The 21,333-nt window shown below is 36.2% G+C and overlaps 1 protein-coding gene across 3 annotated transcripts in view; it reads right to left on the bottom strand.

The window, feature by feature from the left end:
• CFAP47 (cilia and flagella associated protein 47) overlaps positions 1 to 21,333 on the bottom strand; it is a 278,312-nt gene that overhangs the window by 53,783 nt on the left and 203,196 nt on the right. For 2 of the 3 annotated variants that reach the window (XM_032680036.1, XM_032680037.1), the window contains exons 55-56: positions 19,084 to 19,188; positions 7,811 to 7,906 (exon numbers count right to left, since the gene is read on the bottom strand). In XM_032680036.1, coding sequence (XP_032535927.1) covers positions 7,811 to 7,906; positions 19,084 to 19,188 — 201 coding nt within the window. Of the gene's footprint in view, positions 1 to 7,810; positions 7,907 to 15,128; positions 15,286 to 19,083; positions 19,189 to 21,333 lie in introns of all 3 variants that reach the window. The other variant, XM_032680035.1, reaches the window with a different exon arrangement.

Below are 21,333 nucleotides of genomic sequence, written 5' to 3'. Positions count from 1 at the left end.
CAAACAAACAAAACATAACAAAAAAACGCCCCTGCTTTCCTTTCTATTCCTTGCTGACTGCAATTCAGATCAATATTTCATGTAATTCCAACTCAGAACATTTTTGGAAAGCAACAGAAATACCTATCTGTTGAAGGGTTGTAGAACCGTAAGTAGAGAAGGGAGACAAAATAATCCAGAGAGCTCTAGAACATGTGTAGAAGCAAGTTAATTGTTTGGCAGGACAATCATGGAATGATTTGATTGTAAAAGTTTCACTCGTGTGATTGGGTTTTACACAAATACAAGGTAAAAAAGAGACACCCTGTGTAACATATGAGGGTCTGAGCTACATTACACTGAATTCCAAAAGTGACTCCAGGTACATCCTACTATTCACAGTCCCTCAATACAGCAGTTATAGACAGTACCAAGGGTTTGCAAGAGCCTTACAGTTGTCTTCTAAATACCTGTGCCCACTGGAGCCTGGACTTCTAAGAATATCTGATGATACTTGGAATGAGAAAAAAAGAGTCAGAACAGGTACCATCATAGATATGTAAAAAGCTTAACACTTGGGAAATAAGAGCTTTCAAATTAAGCTGAAGTACACAATGTTCTGCAAGCCTGTTAAACCAAATTCTGATTAAGAAAATCCTTAAGGGTTCACTGGCTAGAGTGTGAGTCTTTGTAGTGAAAATTCTGTTACCACTGTGGGTAACAATTGTTGTTTAACTATTGAATGCATTATATATATATATATATAACTTGACTTGCCCTTAGCTTCTGTCTTATAGTTGAGGCCCTTCCTTCATTGACTAAAAGAAAAAAAAAATCAATTAAAACATTTTAGAAAAGAGTTCTAGAAAAACTCAGTATATGAAAAAAAGAACATTAATTCAACAGTGTAATTAGCAAGAACTCTTAAGGCATAAAAATTAAATGTTGAAAGATCAGTTTCAATATTTCCTTCTAGCATGTACGCTTTAAAATAAAATCTCTGCCCCAGATGGTTACTTAGTAAGATAAGCTTGAATTGTGATTCTCCTGTGGAAAATATATAGTAATTAAAAAAAAAAAAACCACAAAAAAACCCCCAAAAAACCAAACATTAAAGTTGAAACCAGCTAGCTCTTCTTTTCCTCAAGCCTTCATAACTTCATGTGAAAAACTTGAAATTTTGTCATAATCTTCCATCTCTGAACGTTCTCACGAAAAAGGTTCAGTTTCTTTCCTACACACACCTCAACTCCTCATTTAAAAATGTTAAGGTGATATTGTCAGGAACTCTCTAATTGTTGTCGGTCTCTTCTTTAGGAAAAAAAGATCTCTGTAATTGTTCCAAGTTTCTATACCTTTTTTTCCATTAATACCACTGTCAGTAGTATGTTTGGGGGGTTTTTTTGTTTGTTTATTTCTTTCATTTTTAGTCTTCTGTCTTCTCTCAGCAAGGTTAGACATACAACTCCAACATACCTTCAATGCTTTGCAGAACTCAACAGCTGAATAGACAAGGAAAGTCAGCTTATAAACACAGATGAAGAAAAGCTATATTAGAATCAACAATTTTAGTTCTTAGTCAGAAAATTACAAGCTAGTTTAGGGAAGGAGGGAAACAGTCTTCACTGTATATTTAAGGTGCAGCATGGATGTGGAAGGGTCTTGCACAAATGAATTGATGGCAGACAGAGACATGTCGTGACTGTTCCAAGAGCAGAGGAGGACAGGGAAAATGGATATAAAGCAGATGACTAGAAAATCAAGCTTCTTCAGTTCTGCCCTAGAAACAATTGTTTGATACTACTGGTAATTTCCCCATTGTGCATGTGAGGCTGGAAAGAAAAAGATTAGTGTAGATAATTTTTTATAGCCAATTTAGAGCTAGACATAGATTTACTGGGTAACTTACAGGATGAAAAAAAATCTGTGTCTCTGGAGTTTTCACTGAGTTTATTACCTTAACAGGTGAAGGCTAGAAGCAAGAATCAGAATCAGGAAGAGGGGAGGAATTAAGCAGTTCTGTCTTATTCAAGGGGACATTCTGACTCCATCTTGTCCATCCACAGCTGTTATCAAATAGATTAGCAGCAATATGTTATTCTAAGTCAAAATTAATCATCTTTTCATTTTCTAGCTCTATTAAAAATGAAGGAGATAATTTCTTATCAAGTTATAAAACACAGCAGATATTTTTAAATAGAGAAATAAGCTAAGATAATGGGAAATAACAGCCTCTCCTGAGGCTGATTTGCATAGTTTAAATGCTCTGAAGTACTATACTCTGGATGTTCAGTAACAAATCATAAGATTGTGATGGAACCTACTGCACAGCCTAGCTAAAATTTGTGAGGCAATTATAGCTTGAAAATATGTTTTCCATGATAAATCCACATGGGAAGTCTTATGTGGATCCGCATGAGACTATGCAAAAGCTGTGTTTCTGATGTCTTCCCTTCTCTTATTTGCATCCTGAATATCTTTTTATTCTCTCTTCTTTTGCAGCATCATGAGAGCATGCTGAAGTAAATAAATCATTTCCTTATACAGTCAAGGGAACGTACTGTTCTACTTCTTCAACTCAGGGGATTGTTTTTAAGAAAAGAGTAACAGAGACCTTTTGCTTATTCTTACAGTGCTGCCTTTCACTTCCTGAACTTCAAGTTATTTCACTAAAAAGAATTCCTGATTTGCAAAAACATATAAAGATATGTCTACACCATATAATCTATAAAGAAAGTAAAATTCAAAGGAAAAAGGAGGGTGTATAACAGGCCCTATAAAATACAGCCTGAAGAGATTGCAGAGAAGTACAAAGAAAAATCTTTAAGCTTTCTTGTTCATTATATTAGAAGGCACGAGTGCCTTAAAACATGACAGAATGATGTCTCTACGGGAGGGTCTCAGGTGTGCTGTGGCTTTAGAGAGCTCTCCCAGCTTTTCCATGCTGACAGCAGAGACAATCTGCACTCAAGAATGCCACTAGCTTGAATGCATTGATTTTGTCAGCATATGTCTCTGCAGATAAATATGGTTTGGACTACATCATTTGTGCTGTCCCAGTACTGAGCAGTGACACACCCTCCAAAAACAGCCTGATTCTCTCTCACCTGTAACATCAGAACACTGATCTTTAGAATGGTTTCTTTTGTTTGAGAGAGGCAAGTCAGGATGGTTCAGCAACCAGATGGATTAGGAAGGGGTCCCATGTCTTCCCTTCTGCTGGAAATTTCACAAAGCAAATCTACCTCTGTACAAGTTTCTGAGTGCCATGATGCCACTTCAGAGAACACTGAGCAAGAATAATGCCAGCTGAAGGTCTAAACAAGGAATGGTCACACAGAGAGGTATCCAAACATGGCCAAGAAGGAAAGTCATGGTGCTTTTGCATAGGCTGGGTTCAAGAAGGCTGTTATTTTGTGGTGATCATAACCAACAATTTCTTTAAAGGCATATCTAATCTTCAGAATAGTACTTCAGCTGCCTGAGATGTAAAGTCCAATTAGGTGCAGCACAGGACCACAACTTCGGATTTATTTTGCTGAGAAAATAGATAAACTGTGAGAAAATACCTAAGCCTTGCAAGAAAAGAAACTTAGACAGAATGGTGGTAACACCTTAAGGACTCAGCAAGAAACTACTGAAGTGAAAAGACATAAAAACTCCATGAAGAGAAAACTAACAATCAGAGAGTAGCAACTCAGCAATATCATGGATCAACCCATTCTGAGAAGGAGGCTGACCTGTCTCAGAAGCAGGAACAGAAGTAGTAGGGTAAAAATATTGAGATGCTAAAGACAAAACTTGATCTGCCAAAGAGGGCCCTTTCCCAGACAAAGAGAGACCATAGAGCAGAAAGAAATGTTGCAGTCCTGTGAGCTGAATGCACTCACAGCTTGAGGAACACCTCCAACCAGAGCCACTGATGGTTGAGTTCAGAAGGCTGCCTGCCTGCTCCTTCCTGAAAGAACCTTGTGTAGCACAAGGAATTGATGCACCACAGCTTATGAACTAAAGTGAATAGTACATTTGTTGAACAGTTCCACTCAGAAAAGTGAAACTTGATAGTTTCAAAAGGTGAAAATTCAGGAGAGGCAATAACATTAATGAAAGGAAATCAAAATGAATGAAAAGTAGGTAAAGTTCATCACAAGGAAGACTTGTATAGATGAAACAGGAAAATACTTAGACTAAGGAAGTTTAAGGGAAATCTGGCACCTGTATCCTCCAGCATTTCAATAGAACTCTAATCCCTTCAATTTCCCTGTGAAAATGTGTTCCAAAAAGAAGGGAAATTTGAACGTAAAATAGTGAAAATAAGGAAAGCACCTTTTTTTTTTAAAGTGAATCTCCTAATTATCACAACTTCTTTTATTGTGGTTTGCAGTGAGGTCTAGGGGCGTGTGTGTATGTTCCCTTCTTCTCCAGCTAATTTCATTATTAATAACTTTTTATGAAGATAAAAATATGATAGTATTGCATATGTACCTGGCTGTTCAGTCTTTTTATTGCTTAAATGTCCTTTTCCTACAGAATCCATTATCTGACCATTGACTACTTCTTGACACAACCTCTTATGTAAGTCATACACATTATAAAGTGTAAAACTATTTCTGTGAGTGAGTGACCAAACTATGGTCACAAAATGCAGGTAAAACATGCAAGAGGAAAGAAAACCTAATATTTTCCAACGTATTTTCAAAATAGTCTACTAGAATGGAGAACTATTTCTCATAGATCTTTTTTTTGTGGCTCTTCAAGTCATTTTATGATAACAAAAGCATAATAAAAGAGACAGAGACAGAGGAACAAAGGACAACCAGGGCAATTGAATATGTTAGTTTTGTTGTTTTTTCAGTCCTTGAAAGCAATCACAAGAAAAAAACAGATTGTGCACGAAGAATTACTGAAAGAAAAAAGCAGATGCAAATAAGTATAGGATTAAAGATGAAAGTCTTGAAATACAACATTTTAGCAAAATGGCCTGAGGACCTGAACAAAATTTATGCCATTTCTTAGGTGAAATTAGTTTAAAAGCCAAGTTATCTGTAATCATAGTGGACTGTACATGACATAAAAAGTATGCTAAAATGCTTTCCCAAACAACGTTGAATAAAATATGAAACTAAAACAGTAATATGCTTCCAAAGGACATACATAGAATCTTAATAGCTCAGATTTGATTGCCATCAAACTGGTTTAACACTACAGGCAGCTTTCCGGAAAATGTCTCACTAACATTAAATAAGTTTATTAAATATATTTTATCTTTCCTTCTTAAGGCTTGGGAGAGTTAATAAATACATATACTTTATGCTAAACCAAAGTTAGAAGGCTAAATAAAGAGTTAATCGTAAAGTTCTCAGCAAAAAGGGAAAAGAGAGAAACACAATAGAGGTGACTGGACTGCTTAAAATATAGAAGTCTCAAAACACAAAGCTAGTGCTGAAATATGGAGAGAGATATCTAAAGAGCAGGTCTTGCTAACTGCCCTGATTATTGATCCTGTTTGATGCTACATGGAGTCGTTTACAACAGACAGGCTTCGCCATAAACACAGACAGGCAGCTAAGCCATAAAATGCAACGACTGGAAGTTGAATGCAAAATAACACCTTCAGTGTCAGGACGGGGCAAAGAAACACAGTTTGTGTTCCTGGGAAACAGTATCACGCAGCCCAGTACACTTATGTTGCTACTGTGAAGCCAAGGCGGGGAAAAAGGATAGTCTACGAGTAACAGCTTCACGGCATGGATAGCATTTTGGCTTTCTTGTAAAAGGATGATGAAAAAATTATTCTCAGATTCTCAGCCTGTCTTGTTATTCCTTCAGTTTTTAGAGGGAGTGGGGGAAAAAAAAAAGTAATTAGCAGCAAGCACAGTTTTTTCACAAGCATAAATGTTGTTCATAAAATGATCTAGCAAACACATTCCAGCAAGTCTATCAAGAATAATATTAAGTTCCAACATATTTTCAAAGTATTCTTTCTTTGTTATAGGGAATAGTGGCAAAGCACTAACACCTGCATCTAATCTGATCTTCATCTACTGATCACATCATAAAATATTGCAGATATAAAAGATAAGTAGCAGAAAGTACAATTTATAAAGATTGCCCTGGTGCTCTAATATTTCTGTGAAGTGATTTCATTGTCAGTTTTACTATGTACATGAATTAGATTGTTTTGGACAGTTCCTCACTGCTTCTGTGAAAAAAAAAATAAATATAAGGTCGTGACAAAAGTTACAACTTTTATATATGTCTGTGCAAAATGTATATATATAGAAAATGATATGATGTCCAGACCAATTCTTATGTATTTTTTTTCTTCTAAATCCTTATCACCCAGAAATTTTGTTGAGGCATAGTAATCTGCAAGGAGAGACAACTTCTCCTTAATGACAAAACTACAAAAATTTTACTTCAAAAATAAATTTCTTAGCAATTACCTTTTTTTCCACTCCATTACTTCATGTTTAAGGAAACTGTAACTTGTTGCAGGATATTTTGAAAAAATAAATATTTGTAATACTTTAAATATATTTTAAATATATTTTACTTTTCCACTGTATTCATTTTCACTTCTTACATTTTCTCATTAGAAAAAAATAACAACTTTTAAGATGCCTTTAAACTTCAATTTAATTAAGAATCTTAACAATTGATACCCTCCTACCTAATAGGCATTTTTATAGCAGTGTTGCTCATCTTGACAATCCTAAAATACAACACTTAATCTTTGAATAATAATTTGAATAGTAATTTAATTTTTAATAAAATTCAAATCCTTTCCTAGGAATTCATCAATACTACTTTATTATATGGGCTCATTCACCCTTCTTATATCATACTTGTAGCACCTATCATGAGGTCAGGTTACATTCCTCTTGTTTCTCTTACAGAGAATCATCACTTTGTCACCACACAACATCTGTGCTTTGATGGAAAGATTATTTATAAAAGAAACTGTATTTCAAAACTCTAAGAAAATCACTGCAGGAGTGAAGAAAGAAAGAACAATACACAATTCAGAGGAATTTTACTGGATGCCCCTCCAATTATTACTTAATTATTTTAAGTAAAACAAATAAACATCCTTCATATTGTGCTAATTCTTGTTTCCAGAAGGAGCCAGATTCAACACATGAATTATGAGTTGCACTCATACACCAAATATTACACACACTCTTGATTTCAGGGACTAAAAAATATCATACCATATAAATAATTCAATCATAGAATCATAGAATATCCTGAGTTGGAAGGGATCCACAAGGATTGTCAAAGTTAAACTCTTGGTCCAGCACAGGACCATCCCCAAGAGTCACACTATGTACCTCAGAGCATTGTCCAAGTGCTTCTTGAACTCTGTCAGGCTTGGTGCTGTGACTACTCTCTTGGGGAGTCTGTTCCAGTGCCCAACCACTCTCTGGGTCAAGAACTTCTTTCTAATACCCAACCTAAACCTCCCCTGACACAACTTCAGGGCGTTCCCTCGGGTCCTGTCACTGGTCACCACAGAGAAGAGATCAGTGCCTGCCCCTCCTCTTCCCCTCACGAGGAAGTTGTAACTGCAGTGAGGCCTCAGTCTCCTCTTCTCCAGTTGAACAGACCAAGTGACCTCAGCTGCTCCTCATACGGCTTCCCCTCAAGGCCCTTCACCATCCTTGTTGCCCTCCTTTGGACACTCTCTAATGGTTTAATATCTTTCTTGTATTGTGGTGCCCCAAACTGCACACAGTGCTTGAGGTGAGGTCGCACCAGTGCAGAACAGAATGGGACAATCACCTCCTTCGACTCACTTCATTCAAGTAGAATTTCAGAAATTGCATACCTCGTGGTTGTTTAAACAGAAGATGGAAAACAGATTCCTTGCTGGTGGACTCTGACAGGACAGATGCATTGTAATTATGACCGGACAGCTCACGATCTAAAAAAACCAAACAAACAAAAGCAACACCAACAACAAAATATTCATGGAAACTCATTTAGAAGTCAAAATTTCCCTCATATAACAGCTTCATAGACAGCTGTTTTAAAAAATACATCCTTGAATGGGAGTACATAGCCCTTTTTCCCCCCTCTTGTTTAAAGGTTCTCCCAGTATTTTCCTCATTGTGATGAAGTATTGATATCATATGGATATCTTTCTAAACAGAATTAAAATAAAATAACACACCATCATGAAAAAAACCCACAAATTTTAATGTGTTTTCCGTTAAATAACATCTAGAGATTACAAAATAAATTGTTTTGTAAATTAAAAAATCAAATAGCAATGAAATCCCATGGTGACATGAAACGTTAAGAAAAAGCTTGGGAGAAAGGGGTTCAGGACTAGCAGTACTGACACAGTTGCAGACAAGAATTGGTTTTTGTTGGCAAGTTGCTGGATCAACTAACAGAGCACTTCATAAAGACAGTGGATTTAGACATTATTTACATTATTTCACTGATTACTCTCAATGTTGTGGATAATGAAAGATGAGATCGGAAAAACTGGTCTGAAGTCCAATTTTATAAAAAGGCTTTGAAGCTGTTGAAGAAGCCAAAGGAAATGCCTTGTTGGAAATATATCTAGTAGTTAACTCCAAGAATCTGAGCCCAACAGGTAGACTATATCTGTATAATATGTCATATAAAGTGTGGTAACACTGAATGATGAACTGCTGACAGGAAGATATGATACCCGGGACTCATCAAACAGCCAGGGAAGACTGTCATTGGGGGTTATGGAACAAAGTTAAAGTAGCTTTAAGAAACAGAACAATGATCAAAGATGTTCAGGAAGGCAAAGAAAAGCTCTCTTGGCACTACCAAACTTCTCGCTTCTTGTGAGAAGAGAAACAGCCTCAAAATCATTTCACCTCAAGAACAAAGTTTCAGGTTTTGGAAACCAGCTTACAGGTTTAAAACAAAATTTCTAATCTACGAGAAAATGCTAAAAGAATTGAAGGGCCCTTTCCAAATATTAAAAGATGGGTGCACAAGAAAAGCCAACACACCCATTTTAATATATCAATAAAACAACTATATCATTGTCTTTCTTTACCTGAGAGACTGCAATGGGAGAAGTGAAGCTATAGGGAAAGCTTCCCCTATAATGCTAATTATTCTGGAGGAATTCTTTATTTTTTTAATCCCAGAATGCTAACAAGTTGAATACTGTAAATTTCTGTTACTAGAAGAGTTTTATAAAGTTTCTAATATCTCTTATTATTTTTTCTCTATAGCGATCTACACATTTAGCTAAAAATTTTCACAGAACTAGCTAACTAATTGCTGGAAACTTTTTTTTTTCCTCTGAAAAATAATTTCACTGTATAAAATTAAAAGCACTAGGTTATGCTTCATGACATTCCAAAAATGCATTTATCAGTTCAGAAATGCATTTATATATTGCACATAATTTTTTTAATTGGTAGCTGACATAACAATTTGAATTATGTCAGAATCAGAACAAAGTGATGTTAGTACTTCTAAATTGATTATATGATTGAAAATAATTTTTTCTCACATCTTTACTATTTCATTCTAAAACTGACTTATACATAGGCAATAATACTTATGCCCAATGCATTTTGCCTGAAAGAAAAATAAGTGTAATTAGCAGACTTGCCTCTGAGTACTTAGTTCAATTACATAATAAAGTCAGAGAAAGCAGTCTGAAAATATTTTGCAGTGCACATTTAAAAAGTGGCAATTCTAGTTTGGAAATCTTTAAATGGAAAAATACCCAGCCAAGCTACTGTGCATGCAACCTTCTCTAGGACACAAGGCAAGTTTTAATAATCCACAATATGAGACACTTTGCACACGTCCTTACCAGAAAGCAACTTTATACACTGCCACAGATATCAGCTTTGCTAATGCAGGTAACACTGGATTCCAGAGGAAACAACTCACTTCCCTTATCTAATTCCTAATTACCACTGTAGCTTTAATCTTTTCTTTGATCATGGCTCTTCCAAGTTTGAAATGAATACCCTCTATAAAAGCACTTGACCTTTTTTTTTGAAACTCCAACAGATATTTGGATCATGAAATTATGAAATCAAGTTACCCATGTTGACTAACATAAAGCATTATAGGTATTAATGAACCAGTAATACTTAGGGACAATTCTTATACAGGCGAACTCTGGGGGTTTCAGTGGTTTTCACTGAAGATTTCAGTAGTTTCAGTTATTTATATATATATTTTTTGCTTCCAAAAATTTTAGTAGACATATTATATAGTGGTATTTACAGAAGAGCAGTATCATTCAATTTGAAACAGCTGAACTAGTACAAATGGTTGCTAAACCACCCGTGACAAGGGTTTGCATATTCTGTAGTTCTGATCATTGGCTCACACTGGGGAAAATCAGCTGCTGTCAAATAAACGTTACTCACATGAATATTCTTAATGTAGCTATGAATGCCTCTGTGGATTAGAGCTGCACATTTAAGCACCTAGGTATCTAAATCCTAAGAAAAAAACTTATTGTTCTTAAATTCAGTAAAAAAAATCTAGTTTTAGGAGGTCCAAGATTTCATCCCTTCATCACAAATTATCAGATTGTAGGTAGTTTTACTTGCTCTATAATTATCCCAAATAAAGGACTGTTTGTGCTGCAGTAACAGTCAAAATTTTCAGAAAGAAACATTTCTGAGAAATAATGCTCTGGGGTTTGACAAAGCTTCAGAAATGCAAATGAAAGCTTCAGAAATGGTACAAATACAACAATTCCCAATTAATATCTGTTTTAATTCCTGAACTGTGTAATTCAAAATATAATTTCAGATCTATCTAGGGCAGAAACTGCCTATGGAATGTTACTTGAAAACAAGATAGAGATAACTTCTGTAATCTTCTTCAAAGCATTAAGTAAATCTATAAATGTTGATGTTTACTACTTGTACACTTTAACTGAGATGCCCTATTTTAATTGTTGACACTTTGAATTCTCTTGAGAAGTGGCACGTGTTCTGAAACACAATTTCTAAAAATGAAGACCAATCAAGCATTTCACTCTGCCTTCTGACTTGCTGTTTGCTGTCAGTTCCCCCATTCTGTTCCCTCTCCAGTAACACCACCAATGAGCCTGATGAGTCCAGCACAAGATTAAACAAAGGAAGGCATTCCAGTAACATCTTTTAATGCTAAAATGTCATCTAAGACGTTTCAAAGTGTTAGCAAATTGAGTTTTATATTACTAATCCTACAGTTTTAAGAGCTGTGGTCAGAGACTGATTCAAAATTTTCTTGTTTCCTGTGAATTTGAGTTAGCTGCTGACAGGGCCATTTCTACTCTTTGGATTAATATTTTTCAGGAAAAGAAAACCCATGGGTCTTAAGAATAAAGAGATTGCCATTCTTTAAAGAATAAATTAAGACTATATTTCAGACTAAAATGTTTGTGTTTAATTAATTTAGTTTGAAGATTACTATTGTTCTGTCTGAACTAATATTACTGTCATTCCTAACTAGCTTGTACATTCCTAAGTGTGTTCTTGCACTGCTAAAAGAGCTCCTAGGACAAAAACAGGCTCTTCATATCAAAACACATTCATATAAAGAGTAGATCATCATGACATGGGTAAAAGATCTGGTCTTCTTCATAATGTAGGATTGTAAATGGTGCTGAAATAATATTCTTACTAACAAACTGATACAAGCAAAATAAACAGAGAAAGAAAATGGGAAATTTGTGGAAAAGCAAGTTCAGAACTAGTAAAGTTTAGTTCTTGATAGAAAAAGAAGTAGTCTAGAACTAACATATTCATACTAGGACAACTTTCTTACCAGACCCATTAGACTGTGGGATAGCTAATTCATTCTTAATGTTGAAAAAAATTCTGTTAATTAATTTTTACTGTCCACTGGAATAACATATCTACATTGGTATGATATAGTGAAGTTAGTATATTTTAAATACTATTTTCTTCCTTTCTGGTAAACTTTGTCCTGAAAACAGGAAAGTTCTCAATAAATATATCAGCCATTGCAGAAATTATTTTCCAGGATATGTAAGGGCCAGGAATACTGGCTGAACTTGTGCATCCATGACTTTGCTTATAAGACTAGATTTCTTTTCTTCTGGAAAGAAGGAAATAAGTATTACAGTCAGTATTCCCACAGAAAGCAAATCCTGGCATGCACAATGATATCCAAAGACAGCTTGAATGCATAACTCAACTATTTTATTGTGATTAAAACCAATCAAACATGATGTATAGGTCACCAAGAGCAATTGGATTAGAATACTAACATTATAATCAATCTGATTAACAAATTCAAGACAGCTTATAAAGGACAGGTAATGATTTTACTTTCATAAAGATAGTAGTACAAAATCTATTTTTTTCAAGGAAAACTTTTCATAACTTCACAGACCACAGAAACATTAGATCATCATCATGGTAGGTCTACTGATGTGCAAAGAAAAATGAAGACTGAAAACTGATGCATAAAAACAGTCATCAGTCTTCCACTGTCTAAGCCAGCTCCCAGTCTCTGTCTCGATTCCTGAAAAGCTCTCCAGGACAAGTTAATGCTCTATAGTTAGAAAGATGACTGTTTTCACCAAAACAATTAAACAATGCAGTTTCAACTAATATTTATCAGAACTTCATAATCCTCTAGGCTTTAGATGCAATATTTAAGCTCCATAAATAATTTCTGATGAAGCTGCTTCAGGGATAAACTAGATGGTTCTTCTCCATTATTTTGTGAATAGCACATTGGATTGGCTTTTTTACAAATAATACTTAGTAGTATTGGAGCACTAAACTGTGCTATCTGGCACCAGATTTATCCTCAGTAAGCAAAGCAGTTTGCTTCTCTTAATTGCTCTTGTACAAATCAGAATACCAGCTTGCACTTTCCACTAGAATAAAGCAGCCCATGAGATGCAGTGGGAATCTTTTTATTATACATGTAATACACACCTACAATTCAAAAGATTATACAATCAGTTATTTCCTGATCAAATAGGAGAGTTGCACAATTAGTAATTTGCAGTACTTCTAATTTACAGTGTCTGGCCTAAGAAAAGCACAAAGGGCAGATAGAGTGAGAGGGGAAAATGCTAAGGGTTAAAATTTGAGCAGAAAATTGCATTACTATAACCTAAAAGTTTACTCCATCTTCAGCTGTTCCAGGGATGATGAGTTGATGAACAAAGCAATTCGAAAGAGAGTTATACCAACAATTTATCATGGTACCTCTGGACTGGAGCTTGACCATTCATCATGTCAGTCCCTTACACTAATTTACATTGCACTCTCTGTCATCCTCCATGTCATTAATAAAGGTCTTGAATAATATGGGCCCCAATGCTGACCCCTGGGGTACAACAATCATTACCAGCCAGCAGTTGAATGCCAAGCTGTTGATGACTATCATTTTAGACCAATAGTTCAGCCATGTTTTCACTCCACTCAGTAGTCTGTTCATCAAGCCTACACTTCAGCAGCTTCCAAACAAGAATGTTACAGGAAACAGCGACAAAAGTCTTACTAAATCATAGCACATTACATTCACTGCTCCTCCCTTATTTGCATAATCACTCATTTCCATACAGAAGGCAACAACATTAGTCAATCATTTGCACTTAACAAACCCATTTGACTACATTTGATTACCTTCTTGACCTTCCTGTGCTTGGAAATGGATTGCAAGGGAATGTGCAACTCATGGGCTACACAGATTGCAAAAGGACGTGTCCAATGATCCCACCAGGGGCTCAGATGAGGCTGAGCATCCTACTACTACTTCAGTCTTCCTTGTATCAGTTTTCAAAGAAGAAAACGACATAGTCTTTTCCCAGTCAACAGAAACATCTCCTGATCAGCATCAATTTTCATAGAAAAGCACAGCCTCATGATCACACTGGCCAACTGTTTTATCACTCTGTGAGTTTCATCTGGATTTGTGGATCTGAAAGCATACAGCTGTTTTAAGAAGTCCACAGACTGTTGCTTCCCTGTGAGCTGCCCATTTCCCTTTCAAATCAAATCAATATATGCTGTTTTGGGAGCAAGTTTTGACTGCAGAGAGGCAAAAAAACTTCCAAACTGTTGAGCATGTCAGACTTTTCTGCATTATCTGTAACTAGCTGATTCCCCACTATCCATCAATGGACCTATATGTATTTTCCCTAAGCTTTCCTATGCAATTAGCATAGCTTTAGAACATCATCTTGTGAGCCTACACTTGCTGTGTTAAACTTCACACCTGATGGGCTTTGGCCTTCCTTTCACCTCATCCAAGTGTACATTATTTCCATTGCTAGGAACAGGCCATAGGGCTTTATTAAGTCACAACAGTGTAAAGCATCAGGGACTTGTCACATTGCTTGGACCTCAGCTACTTTAGCAGTAGCAGCACATAGCCAATTGGAAGGTTTATCTTCAATTTTTGTTATATGTAGATGCCAGAAAATCCTTTGGCACCTGTTTCCTGATGCTACAACTTATGTTGGACTAGGAGGAGATTCAGAGAACTTTCTAAAGCCCTCTGCTTCACTCAAAGGGAAATTTCTTCCTTCACTGAGTACATTTCAGTCATCAAGGAGAATTTGGGATTTAAAACTTGAGTTCTTACAGCATTTGTGAAATCTGAGTATGGGCAAGGACTTGTCAACCTTTGATAATTGTGGAACTTATATTGAAGTATGTTTGAAAATATTGCTGAAATATACTTCCTCAGATGGTCAATCAGAAAAAAACCCCTCAAGTGTTTTGCCCTTACTAACTTCATTAGTTATTTACAATCTGGCCACATAATGTAAAATCTTCGAAGGTAACAGAGGAGCAAAAGCAAAACAAAACATTAGCTAGTTGGCTTAGACATACAACTACCAAGACATATCCCAGGAGCCTCCTGTTGCCTAAATGTCACAATGAAGTCCACAGTCAACAACCAGGTGCAGGTACACATGAGGCTGTATGACCTAAGAAGTCTACTGTGAACACCTGTTAAAAGTTTGTGTTCTTTCTTCACTCCCAGTCTACAGAGCGTTTCAGGGTGGATGTGAATGAACACAAGGCCTCTATTGCCAGAAAATGGAACAAGGCAAATTTAATCCCATCCCTTACACACTTTAACACAACCCGAGGAGCTTAAGTTCCTTCCTGCACCCCAAACAAAATTCCAAACCCCTGTACCTGTCAGCACGACATCCACCACCACATTTTCAGGAGTTGGGTTTTCGAAGGATACGATGGCAGAAGAACACTGGCCAACGCAGGCACTTATGGAAGTTGCTTCCATCAACTGAGGAGGAAGACCAGTTCCCAAAAGTAAAAATATCCACTCTTGAAACTGTAAATGAAACATGTCACTGTTTTATGTTCGATGAATCAGATCTGTACATTTTAAACCATTTTGCTACTTCTTTCTTCTAGTGTTCTATGTCTCTGTTATAAGTCAGCTGTTGTTTAACTCTTTCTTTCTTATTCCGTCAAGCTTTTATGTCACTCCAAGTATTGTTTTCTGGAAATCAATAGCTCCATTCTGGGAGATGTTCACATCTCCTGTTTTTGCATTTAACTTCTGTCCTACTTTGAGCACATACTATTTAACTTCCATCCAGCTACTCAGAGTCTCCAGTGCAGTAAATGGAAAGGTGTAGGTGGTTGCAAAAGGGTAACTCAAAGCACATATATCAGAACCTGAAAGTAGATGAAGTGAGAAGTTCTCTCCAGAAGACAAAGGAAGAAAGAAAATAATTTTTTTATGGGTCAGCAGTAGAATCACAAAAAAAGCTAAAAGTGTTACTCCAAAGATAATAAGGAACATTAATCTTTATACACAGAAAAATCAAGAATATTGGAAAGAACTAGTAGATATACAGTATCACTACAGAGCAGAAAAAAAGAGGAAAATAAATGTAACTGTTGTGTTAACTTTCATCTTTTTTGTTCAACATGAAGGTAAAGAGTCACCTGCACCACATTTTAAAGTTATAAAGAGTGATGTTAATAGTGTCACTCCTTATGGAAACTTTAAATGTGAATAAGCAGGAAAAGTGAATGGTAAATGTAAAAATACTATCATTAGTTTAAGGAAAATGTTTAATTTGTTCATTTGTGTTGTCGTCTTTAAATAATAACAATATAGACTAAAATCTGAGACTTATTACAAACTGCTCAAAATGACCTTTTGATCTGTTTTGTTCATTATGACTCAGAAAGGTATGCAATACAAAGAAAACAGAAAATAATACAGAAAAACAAAACACTATTTTCATTATCCAAAATATTGCATTTACTTCTGTATAGTCTGTCTGAAAAAAATAGGGAAAGTCTGTAATAGGGTTCAAAAAATCTGACAACAAATCTGGAAATATTTATAGTAAGAGATGCCTAGTATATTGAGACTTCTCAGCATAAAGAAGGATAAATAAAATGGCACATTATATGCCTTCAGAAAATAGCTTTGGACAGTAAAATTGTATGCTTTTGTTATCATTTTATGGAGAAATACTCACTCCAACAAGAAATGAAGATATTTTAATCTTACTGATGGCAACTGTTTGGTAAAAGGCTACAGTGGTCTACACTGGTTTGTTATTGATACTTTGTGCTTGCTTACAGACACAGTAACAGAAAAACATGTTTGGTTTTTCTTTTTCAAAACTCCTGAGTTTCAAGGCAATATTAGTCTAAGAACACTTTCCAGCCCCTCTGTAAATATGTGTGATGTGAACCACCTTATTCAGACAGAGCAAGTAATTTTACCTTGAGGTGCAGTGCAGGGATGGGAGGGGAGCACACCCTTATATTTCGTGCAGGTGAGCTGCAAAGATCAAATTTGAGCTTTATTGCTGAAGGCTCAGGCCTATGGTCTACAGACACTAGGGAGTGTAGTTTCTACTAATTTTGGGGGTTTAACAAGAAGAGACATTTTGAACCACATTGTTTCAAGTGCTGAGCACCTTTACAAGAACTCAGTGAGACTGTGTTGAACTGGGCAGCTAAAGAAGGAGACAAACAAAATAAGGGATCTGTCTGGAAAATAAAACAAGGCAGGCAGCCAAAAAATTACAAAATTATAGGACAGTCCTGCCTTGCCTGACCTGCAGTTACTTTTCCTCACTGACTTACTCTGTGGTGGAGCTCAAGATCATGTATGCTCAGGGAAAGAAATCAAGAGGAAAAAATGTAAAAAAATGAATTCCTAAGGAAAATAATACAAGATAGGATCTAATATTGGGCTCAGTTTCTTCCTAATATTACTTACTACTGTTAAATGTTCTACATTACACCTATATGTGATGAAAGAACAGGATAATACAGATATATTAGAACTCTGGGTGTGGGTTCTGTTCAGGCTGATCTTTCAGTTGTGCTGTCCCAACAAATTTAATTTCATGTTTTTGCAATGATTAGAGCTAAACTCATGTTCACCTCATTGAACTGAGAGAAACTTCTCTGTCTATAATCTGCTTCATTTGATTCTGGTTTGAAGCTGTACAAAGAGCTTTTCACAAAGACACACAATCAGAAATAGCTAAGGTGTATCCTCTAAGTACTGTTATTTATTGACCTGAGATTAGACAGCTATTCAGCTATCAGATGGTGTAAGCACCCACTCAGATATATTTAATCAAAGAAATCAAGGAAAGGAAATCAATTTTGTAGTGGCAGGGGTTAATTGTTTAAGGTATCCACTGCTGATGATGAACATTCTTCATTTAAAAAGGCAGTTATACAGTTATGCTACTGTCAGCTACCAGTACAACAATTAGCAAACCAAAATAGTTTGGGATTAATTTAGTAACGACTGAGCAGTGAAAATGAATCAAAATTTACAAAATTCTAAAGATTCAGGTATAAAAAGAGCTATTGGTTATACCAACGGATTGAAACAGTTAAAGGGAGTCTGGACAAATCAGCTGGAAGGATGGGATACTGGCTTGAGTTCGCTGGAGATTGGTCATTACTTGAAAGGAGAGGTACTGGATGACTAGATTGCAGTGGCAGGACTCAATTTGTTTCGGAATGGTTTAAATTAAGTGTTACACTGTTTTATTTCTTTTCTAATTGGTGAAGTTTCTTTTTTTTTTTTTTAATAGATAATATGCCTGTGTATCATCCAGTTCCAGAGAAGATAAGGACATTCTGTCCTCTTGAACTGACCTTGGATATATAATATTCATATGAAAATTGCTGTCTCCTTGTTTTTATCCTTAATAAATATTTAAGAGAGATTCTGAAAATAAATGCTGTGCTAACACCACCTGCAAATAACCTGTCTGTTCAACATACTTTATCAGGAAAAAAAAATTGCCATATCACTTCCTTCACTATTTGTTTTCTTCATATAAAAGAATATTTGCTTTTGAAATATTACTTAAAACACTACTGAAAACTCCTGGTAGCATTCACCTGGAATAATTCACAGGTCAGCAGTCTATTAGGATATCAGAAAGTCTCAAAAAAATACACAGAGGAAATTGCACAGAAAGCAAATGCTTCATTTAATGACAGCTCATATGAAATATTATCATTTACATCATATTATTAGTTTTTCTTTTTGATTCCAGATGTAATTTAAAATCAGCTAGTAGGTCATGCTGATGACTCATGTTTCTTTATTTACCTGTTTCTCATTTAAAATTAGGAAAATTCACAGAGGAAAAAAAAAGTCAACAATTCTAAGGTGTTCAAAGTAAAAACCATTTTCAAACAAAATGAAAGGAAGAATTCACTTTTTCAAGTGTGTGACCTTCCAAAAGTCAGATCAGATAAAAAAATGTAAGCTTGGGGTTGGGAAAAACAGCAAGAAATTTAATTTCAGCAGTGCCAGTGCTAAGAAATGCCAGTCTTCTAGTGTTAAAAACAGCAGAACTAATTACTGAGCAAGCTAAAATTATTCATTACCTATCATAGCTCCTAGGCCATTATGCCTCATTTTAATACTGTTAACAGAATAATTTCTATGTAAAACTAAGGTTAAAACAAATCATAATTTTTAACATTTCTGCATTTGCTCTTTCATTATGCATCCAGCCATTAAACTTCAACTTGACCTACAGGCTGAAACCCTTACTCACTCGCCTATTAAAAATAATAATCTGAATCCCCAGTGTTGTGGGCAGCAAACATATCACCATACCTTTGCGGACTTGAAGATTATTCTTGCCTGGTGATTGCATTTTCCAACGGCAGACGGATAGAACTGCACGGGCAGTTGAATGATGGAATGGGGAGCAACAGTCAGCTGTACAAACACAAGGAAGAAACAAGACAAAGGGTGAGGCAGGGAGTGGAAGGGAGCAGCAATCATTTTTTTTGTCTCTGTTTCTGTTTTGTGCTTTGTATCAACAGTGTTGATGTTTATGTGATTAATGTGTTCTACCAGATGCATTCTCCCCTCTCAGTGAGCACAGGCTGCTAAGGCAGCAAGTGTATTGCAGTAAACCACCCTTGTGGTAGTCACTGCACGTTCACTCCCCAAGAACTTCAGAGCTGGTGTTATAGATTGCTCCAAGGACAGGGACAGCAGCTCACAAATACCCTTCAAACAGGACTTTGGTGTCTGATCGTACTGATGACACTGAAAGGTTATCACACTGAGCTCCACAGACACAAACTGGCTTATATGGGAAATGCAGGGTGGGTTTTAATAAACTAGTGCTTTGTCTGTCTTCTGCATACCTTTATCTAAACTAGCATTGCAAATAACGTTGCTAGTCTTCTCTTCACCTGTAGTATACTTGAGACTCAATTGCACAGGGAAAAGCAAAGAAGTTGACTACAGTGGGGTCATAAATATTTTAAGAACCAGATAAGCAGTGAAAGAATAGAAATATGAATAACAGAAATGCCAATACATTGAGAGAGTGATCAGCTAGAATCACTGAATAGACAATTACCGTAAAAGTACTAGGCTTTCCGTATTATATATGTTTAAATAATGTTTCCAGGTAAGAAGAGATGAAAAGGTAATTTGCATTTTGAACACTTGAGATGTATTTTATAAAATGAAAATAACTTACAACTAATAAAGGTCAAAACAACACCCTACAACAGCTGGCACTGACAAGTCCTTTTATAAAGGAAATGCCAGCCTTGGAAGAACAGGCCACTTAGAGGCAGTGAACGGGAGTTATTAAAACCACTTCTTTTTTTGTTTTACTACATTTAATGGTTGCAAGATGCCTGACTGCAGCAACAAGCCCTGAAACCTCTTCCCACCTCAAAAGTTTGACTGCCTGTGCCCTGATATGGTGCTTGAGCTTATGGTACCTCAAATCTCAGAGACACAAGGATTCTGACAGGAACAGGGGTGGCGGCCCAGTGCGGCACCGGGACCACTGGCCACAACCACAGTTCTGAGGACAAACTGGAATCTCCAGAGGGTAAAGCAGAGACAGAGATGCTCACTAGCAGAACAGACCCCTAATAAGGCTTAGGTTGCTTTTCCTCACTGCCCCACGGCTTTCCCTGCCATCTCAGAGCTGGATGCTGGCAGGATCTTGCCAGTCATCTTCTGGATGTGTCTGTAGGGTACCAGCACAGTTAGGGACTGGGATGATGGTGTGCCTTTAGCAGATATTCCTACTGATGTCAATGGGAAATATACTGAGCAGAAGAGAAGACAGAGCTCATATGTGCTCAACTAACATACAAAATGTGAAATGTTATTTTTCTCTTTTGGGGTGCAAGTTTTAAAATAATACACCAGAATACTGCCATAACAGTTAATTGAATATATTAACTGTCTTGTCTATTGATGAGGAGGTTTACTGTACTTTTTCAAACTTTCCAATTTAAATTTTACAATTTTTTACAGTTCTCACTTTGTGATAAGAGATACTTGTGGAAGGATAAGCAGGTGGGTCTCATGCACTCCTGGCTCACTCCTACATCCCCACACTCCAAAATCCCACATATCCCACAGGTGACTGATAACTTGAAAGCGCATTTGCCACTCCCCCATTTGTCACCTTTGCAAGGTTCTGTACTACCCAGAATAACAGACCTGAGAGAGTGTCATCTCCCACAAACCACCTCCATCTCCACCTCCCCACTGCCCAGAGTTCATTTAGCTGTTTGTCATCTAAAATGAGCCTGAACAGCTCATTTCTCAGTCAGTTCCTGGGCATGCTCAGTATGCAGAGACCTCTTTTTGAGAATTTTTTACTTTCATTTGCAGTCCAGTTCCTGCTGCAGCCAGACCCATTTATCAAATGAAGACTTAAAAAAGGAGAAAGAATCTTAGTATAAAAAGAACTCCCTTCCAAATACTTTTGAAAAAAATGAAAAAGCAGGTAAAGACAGGTTGTCACAGAATAAGAACACATAATTAAATTACAGCTAAGATTTTTAAATTTTGACCAGTTTCACTAGGAGATATGAATTT

Source organism: Chiroxiphia lanceolata, chromosome 2, assembly GCF_009829145.1.
Source record: "Chiroxiphia lanceolata isolate bChiLan1 chromosome 2, bChiLan1.pri, whole genome shotgun sequence".
Classification (NCBI taxonomy): domain Eukaryota; kingdom Metazoa; phylum Chordata; class Aves; order Passeriformes; family Pipridae; genus Chiroxiphia; species Chiroxiphia lanceolata.
Note: the sequence above shows the minus strand (reverse complement) of the source record. Positions and strands in the feature narration are given on the sequence as shown.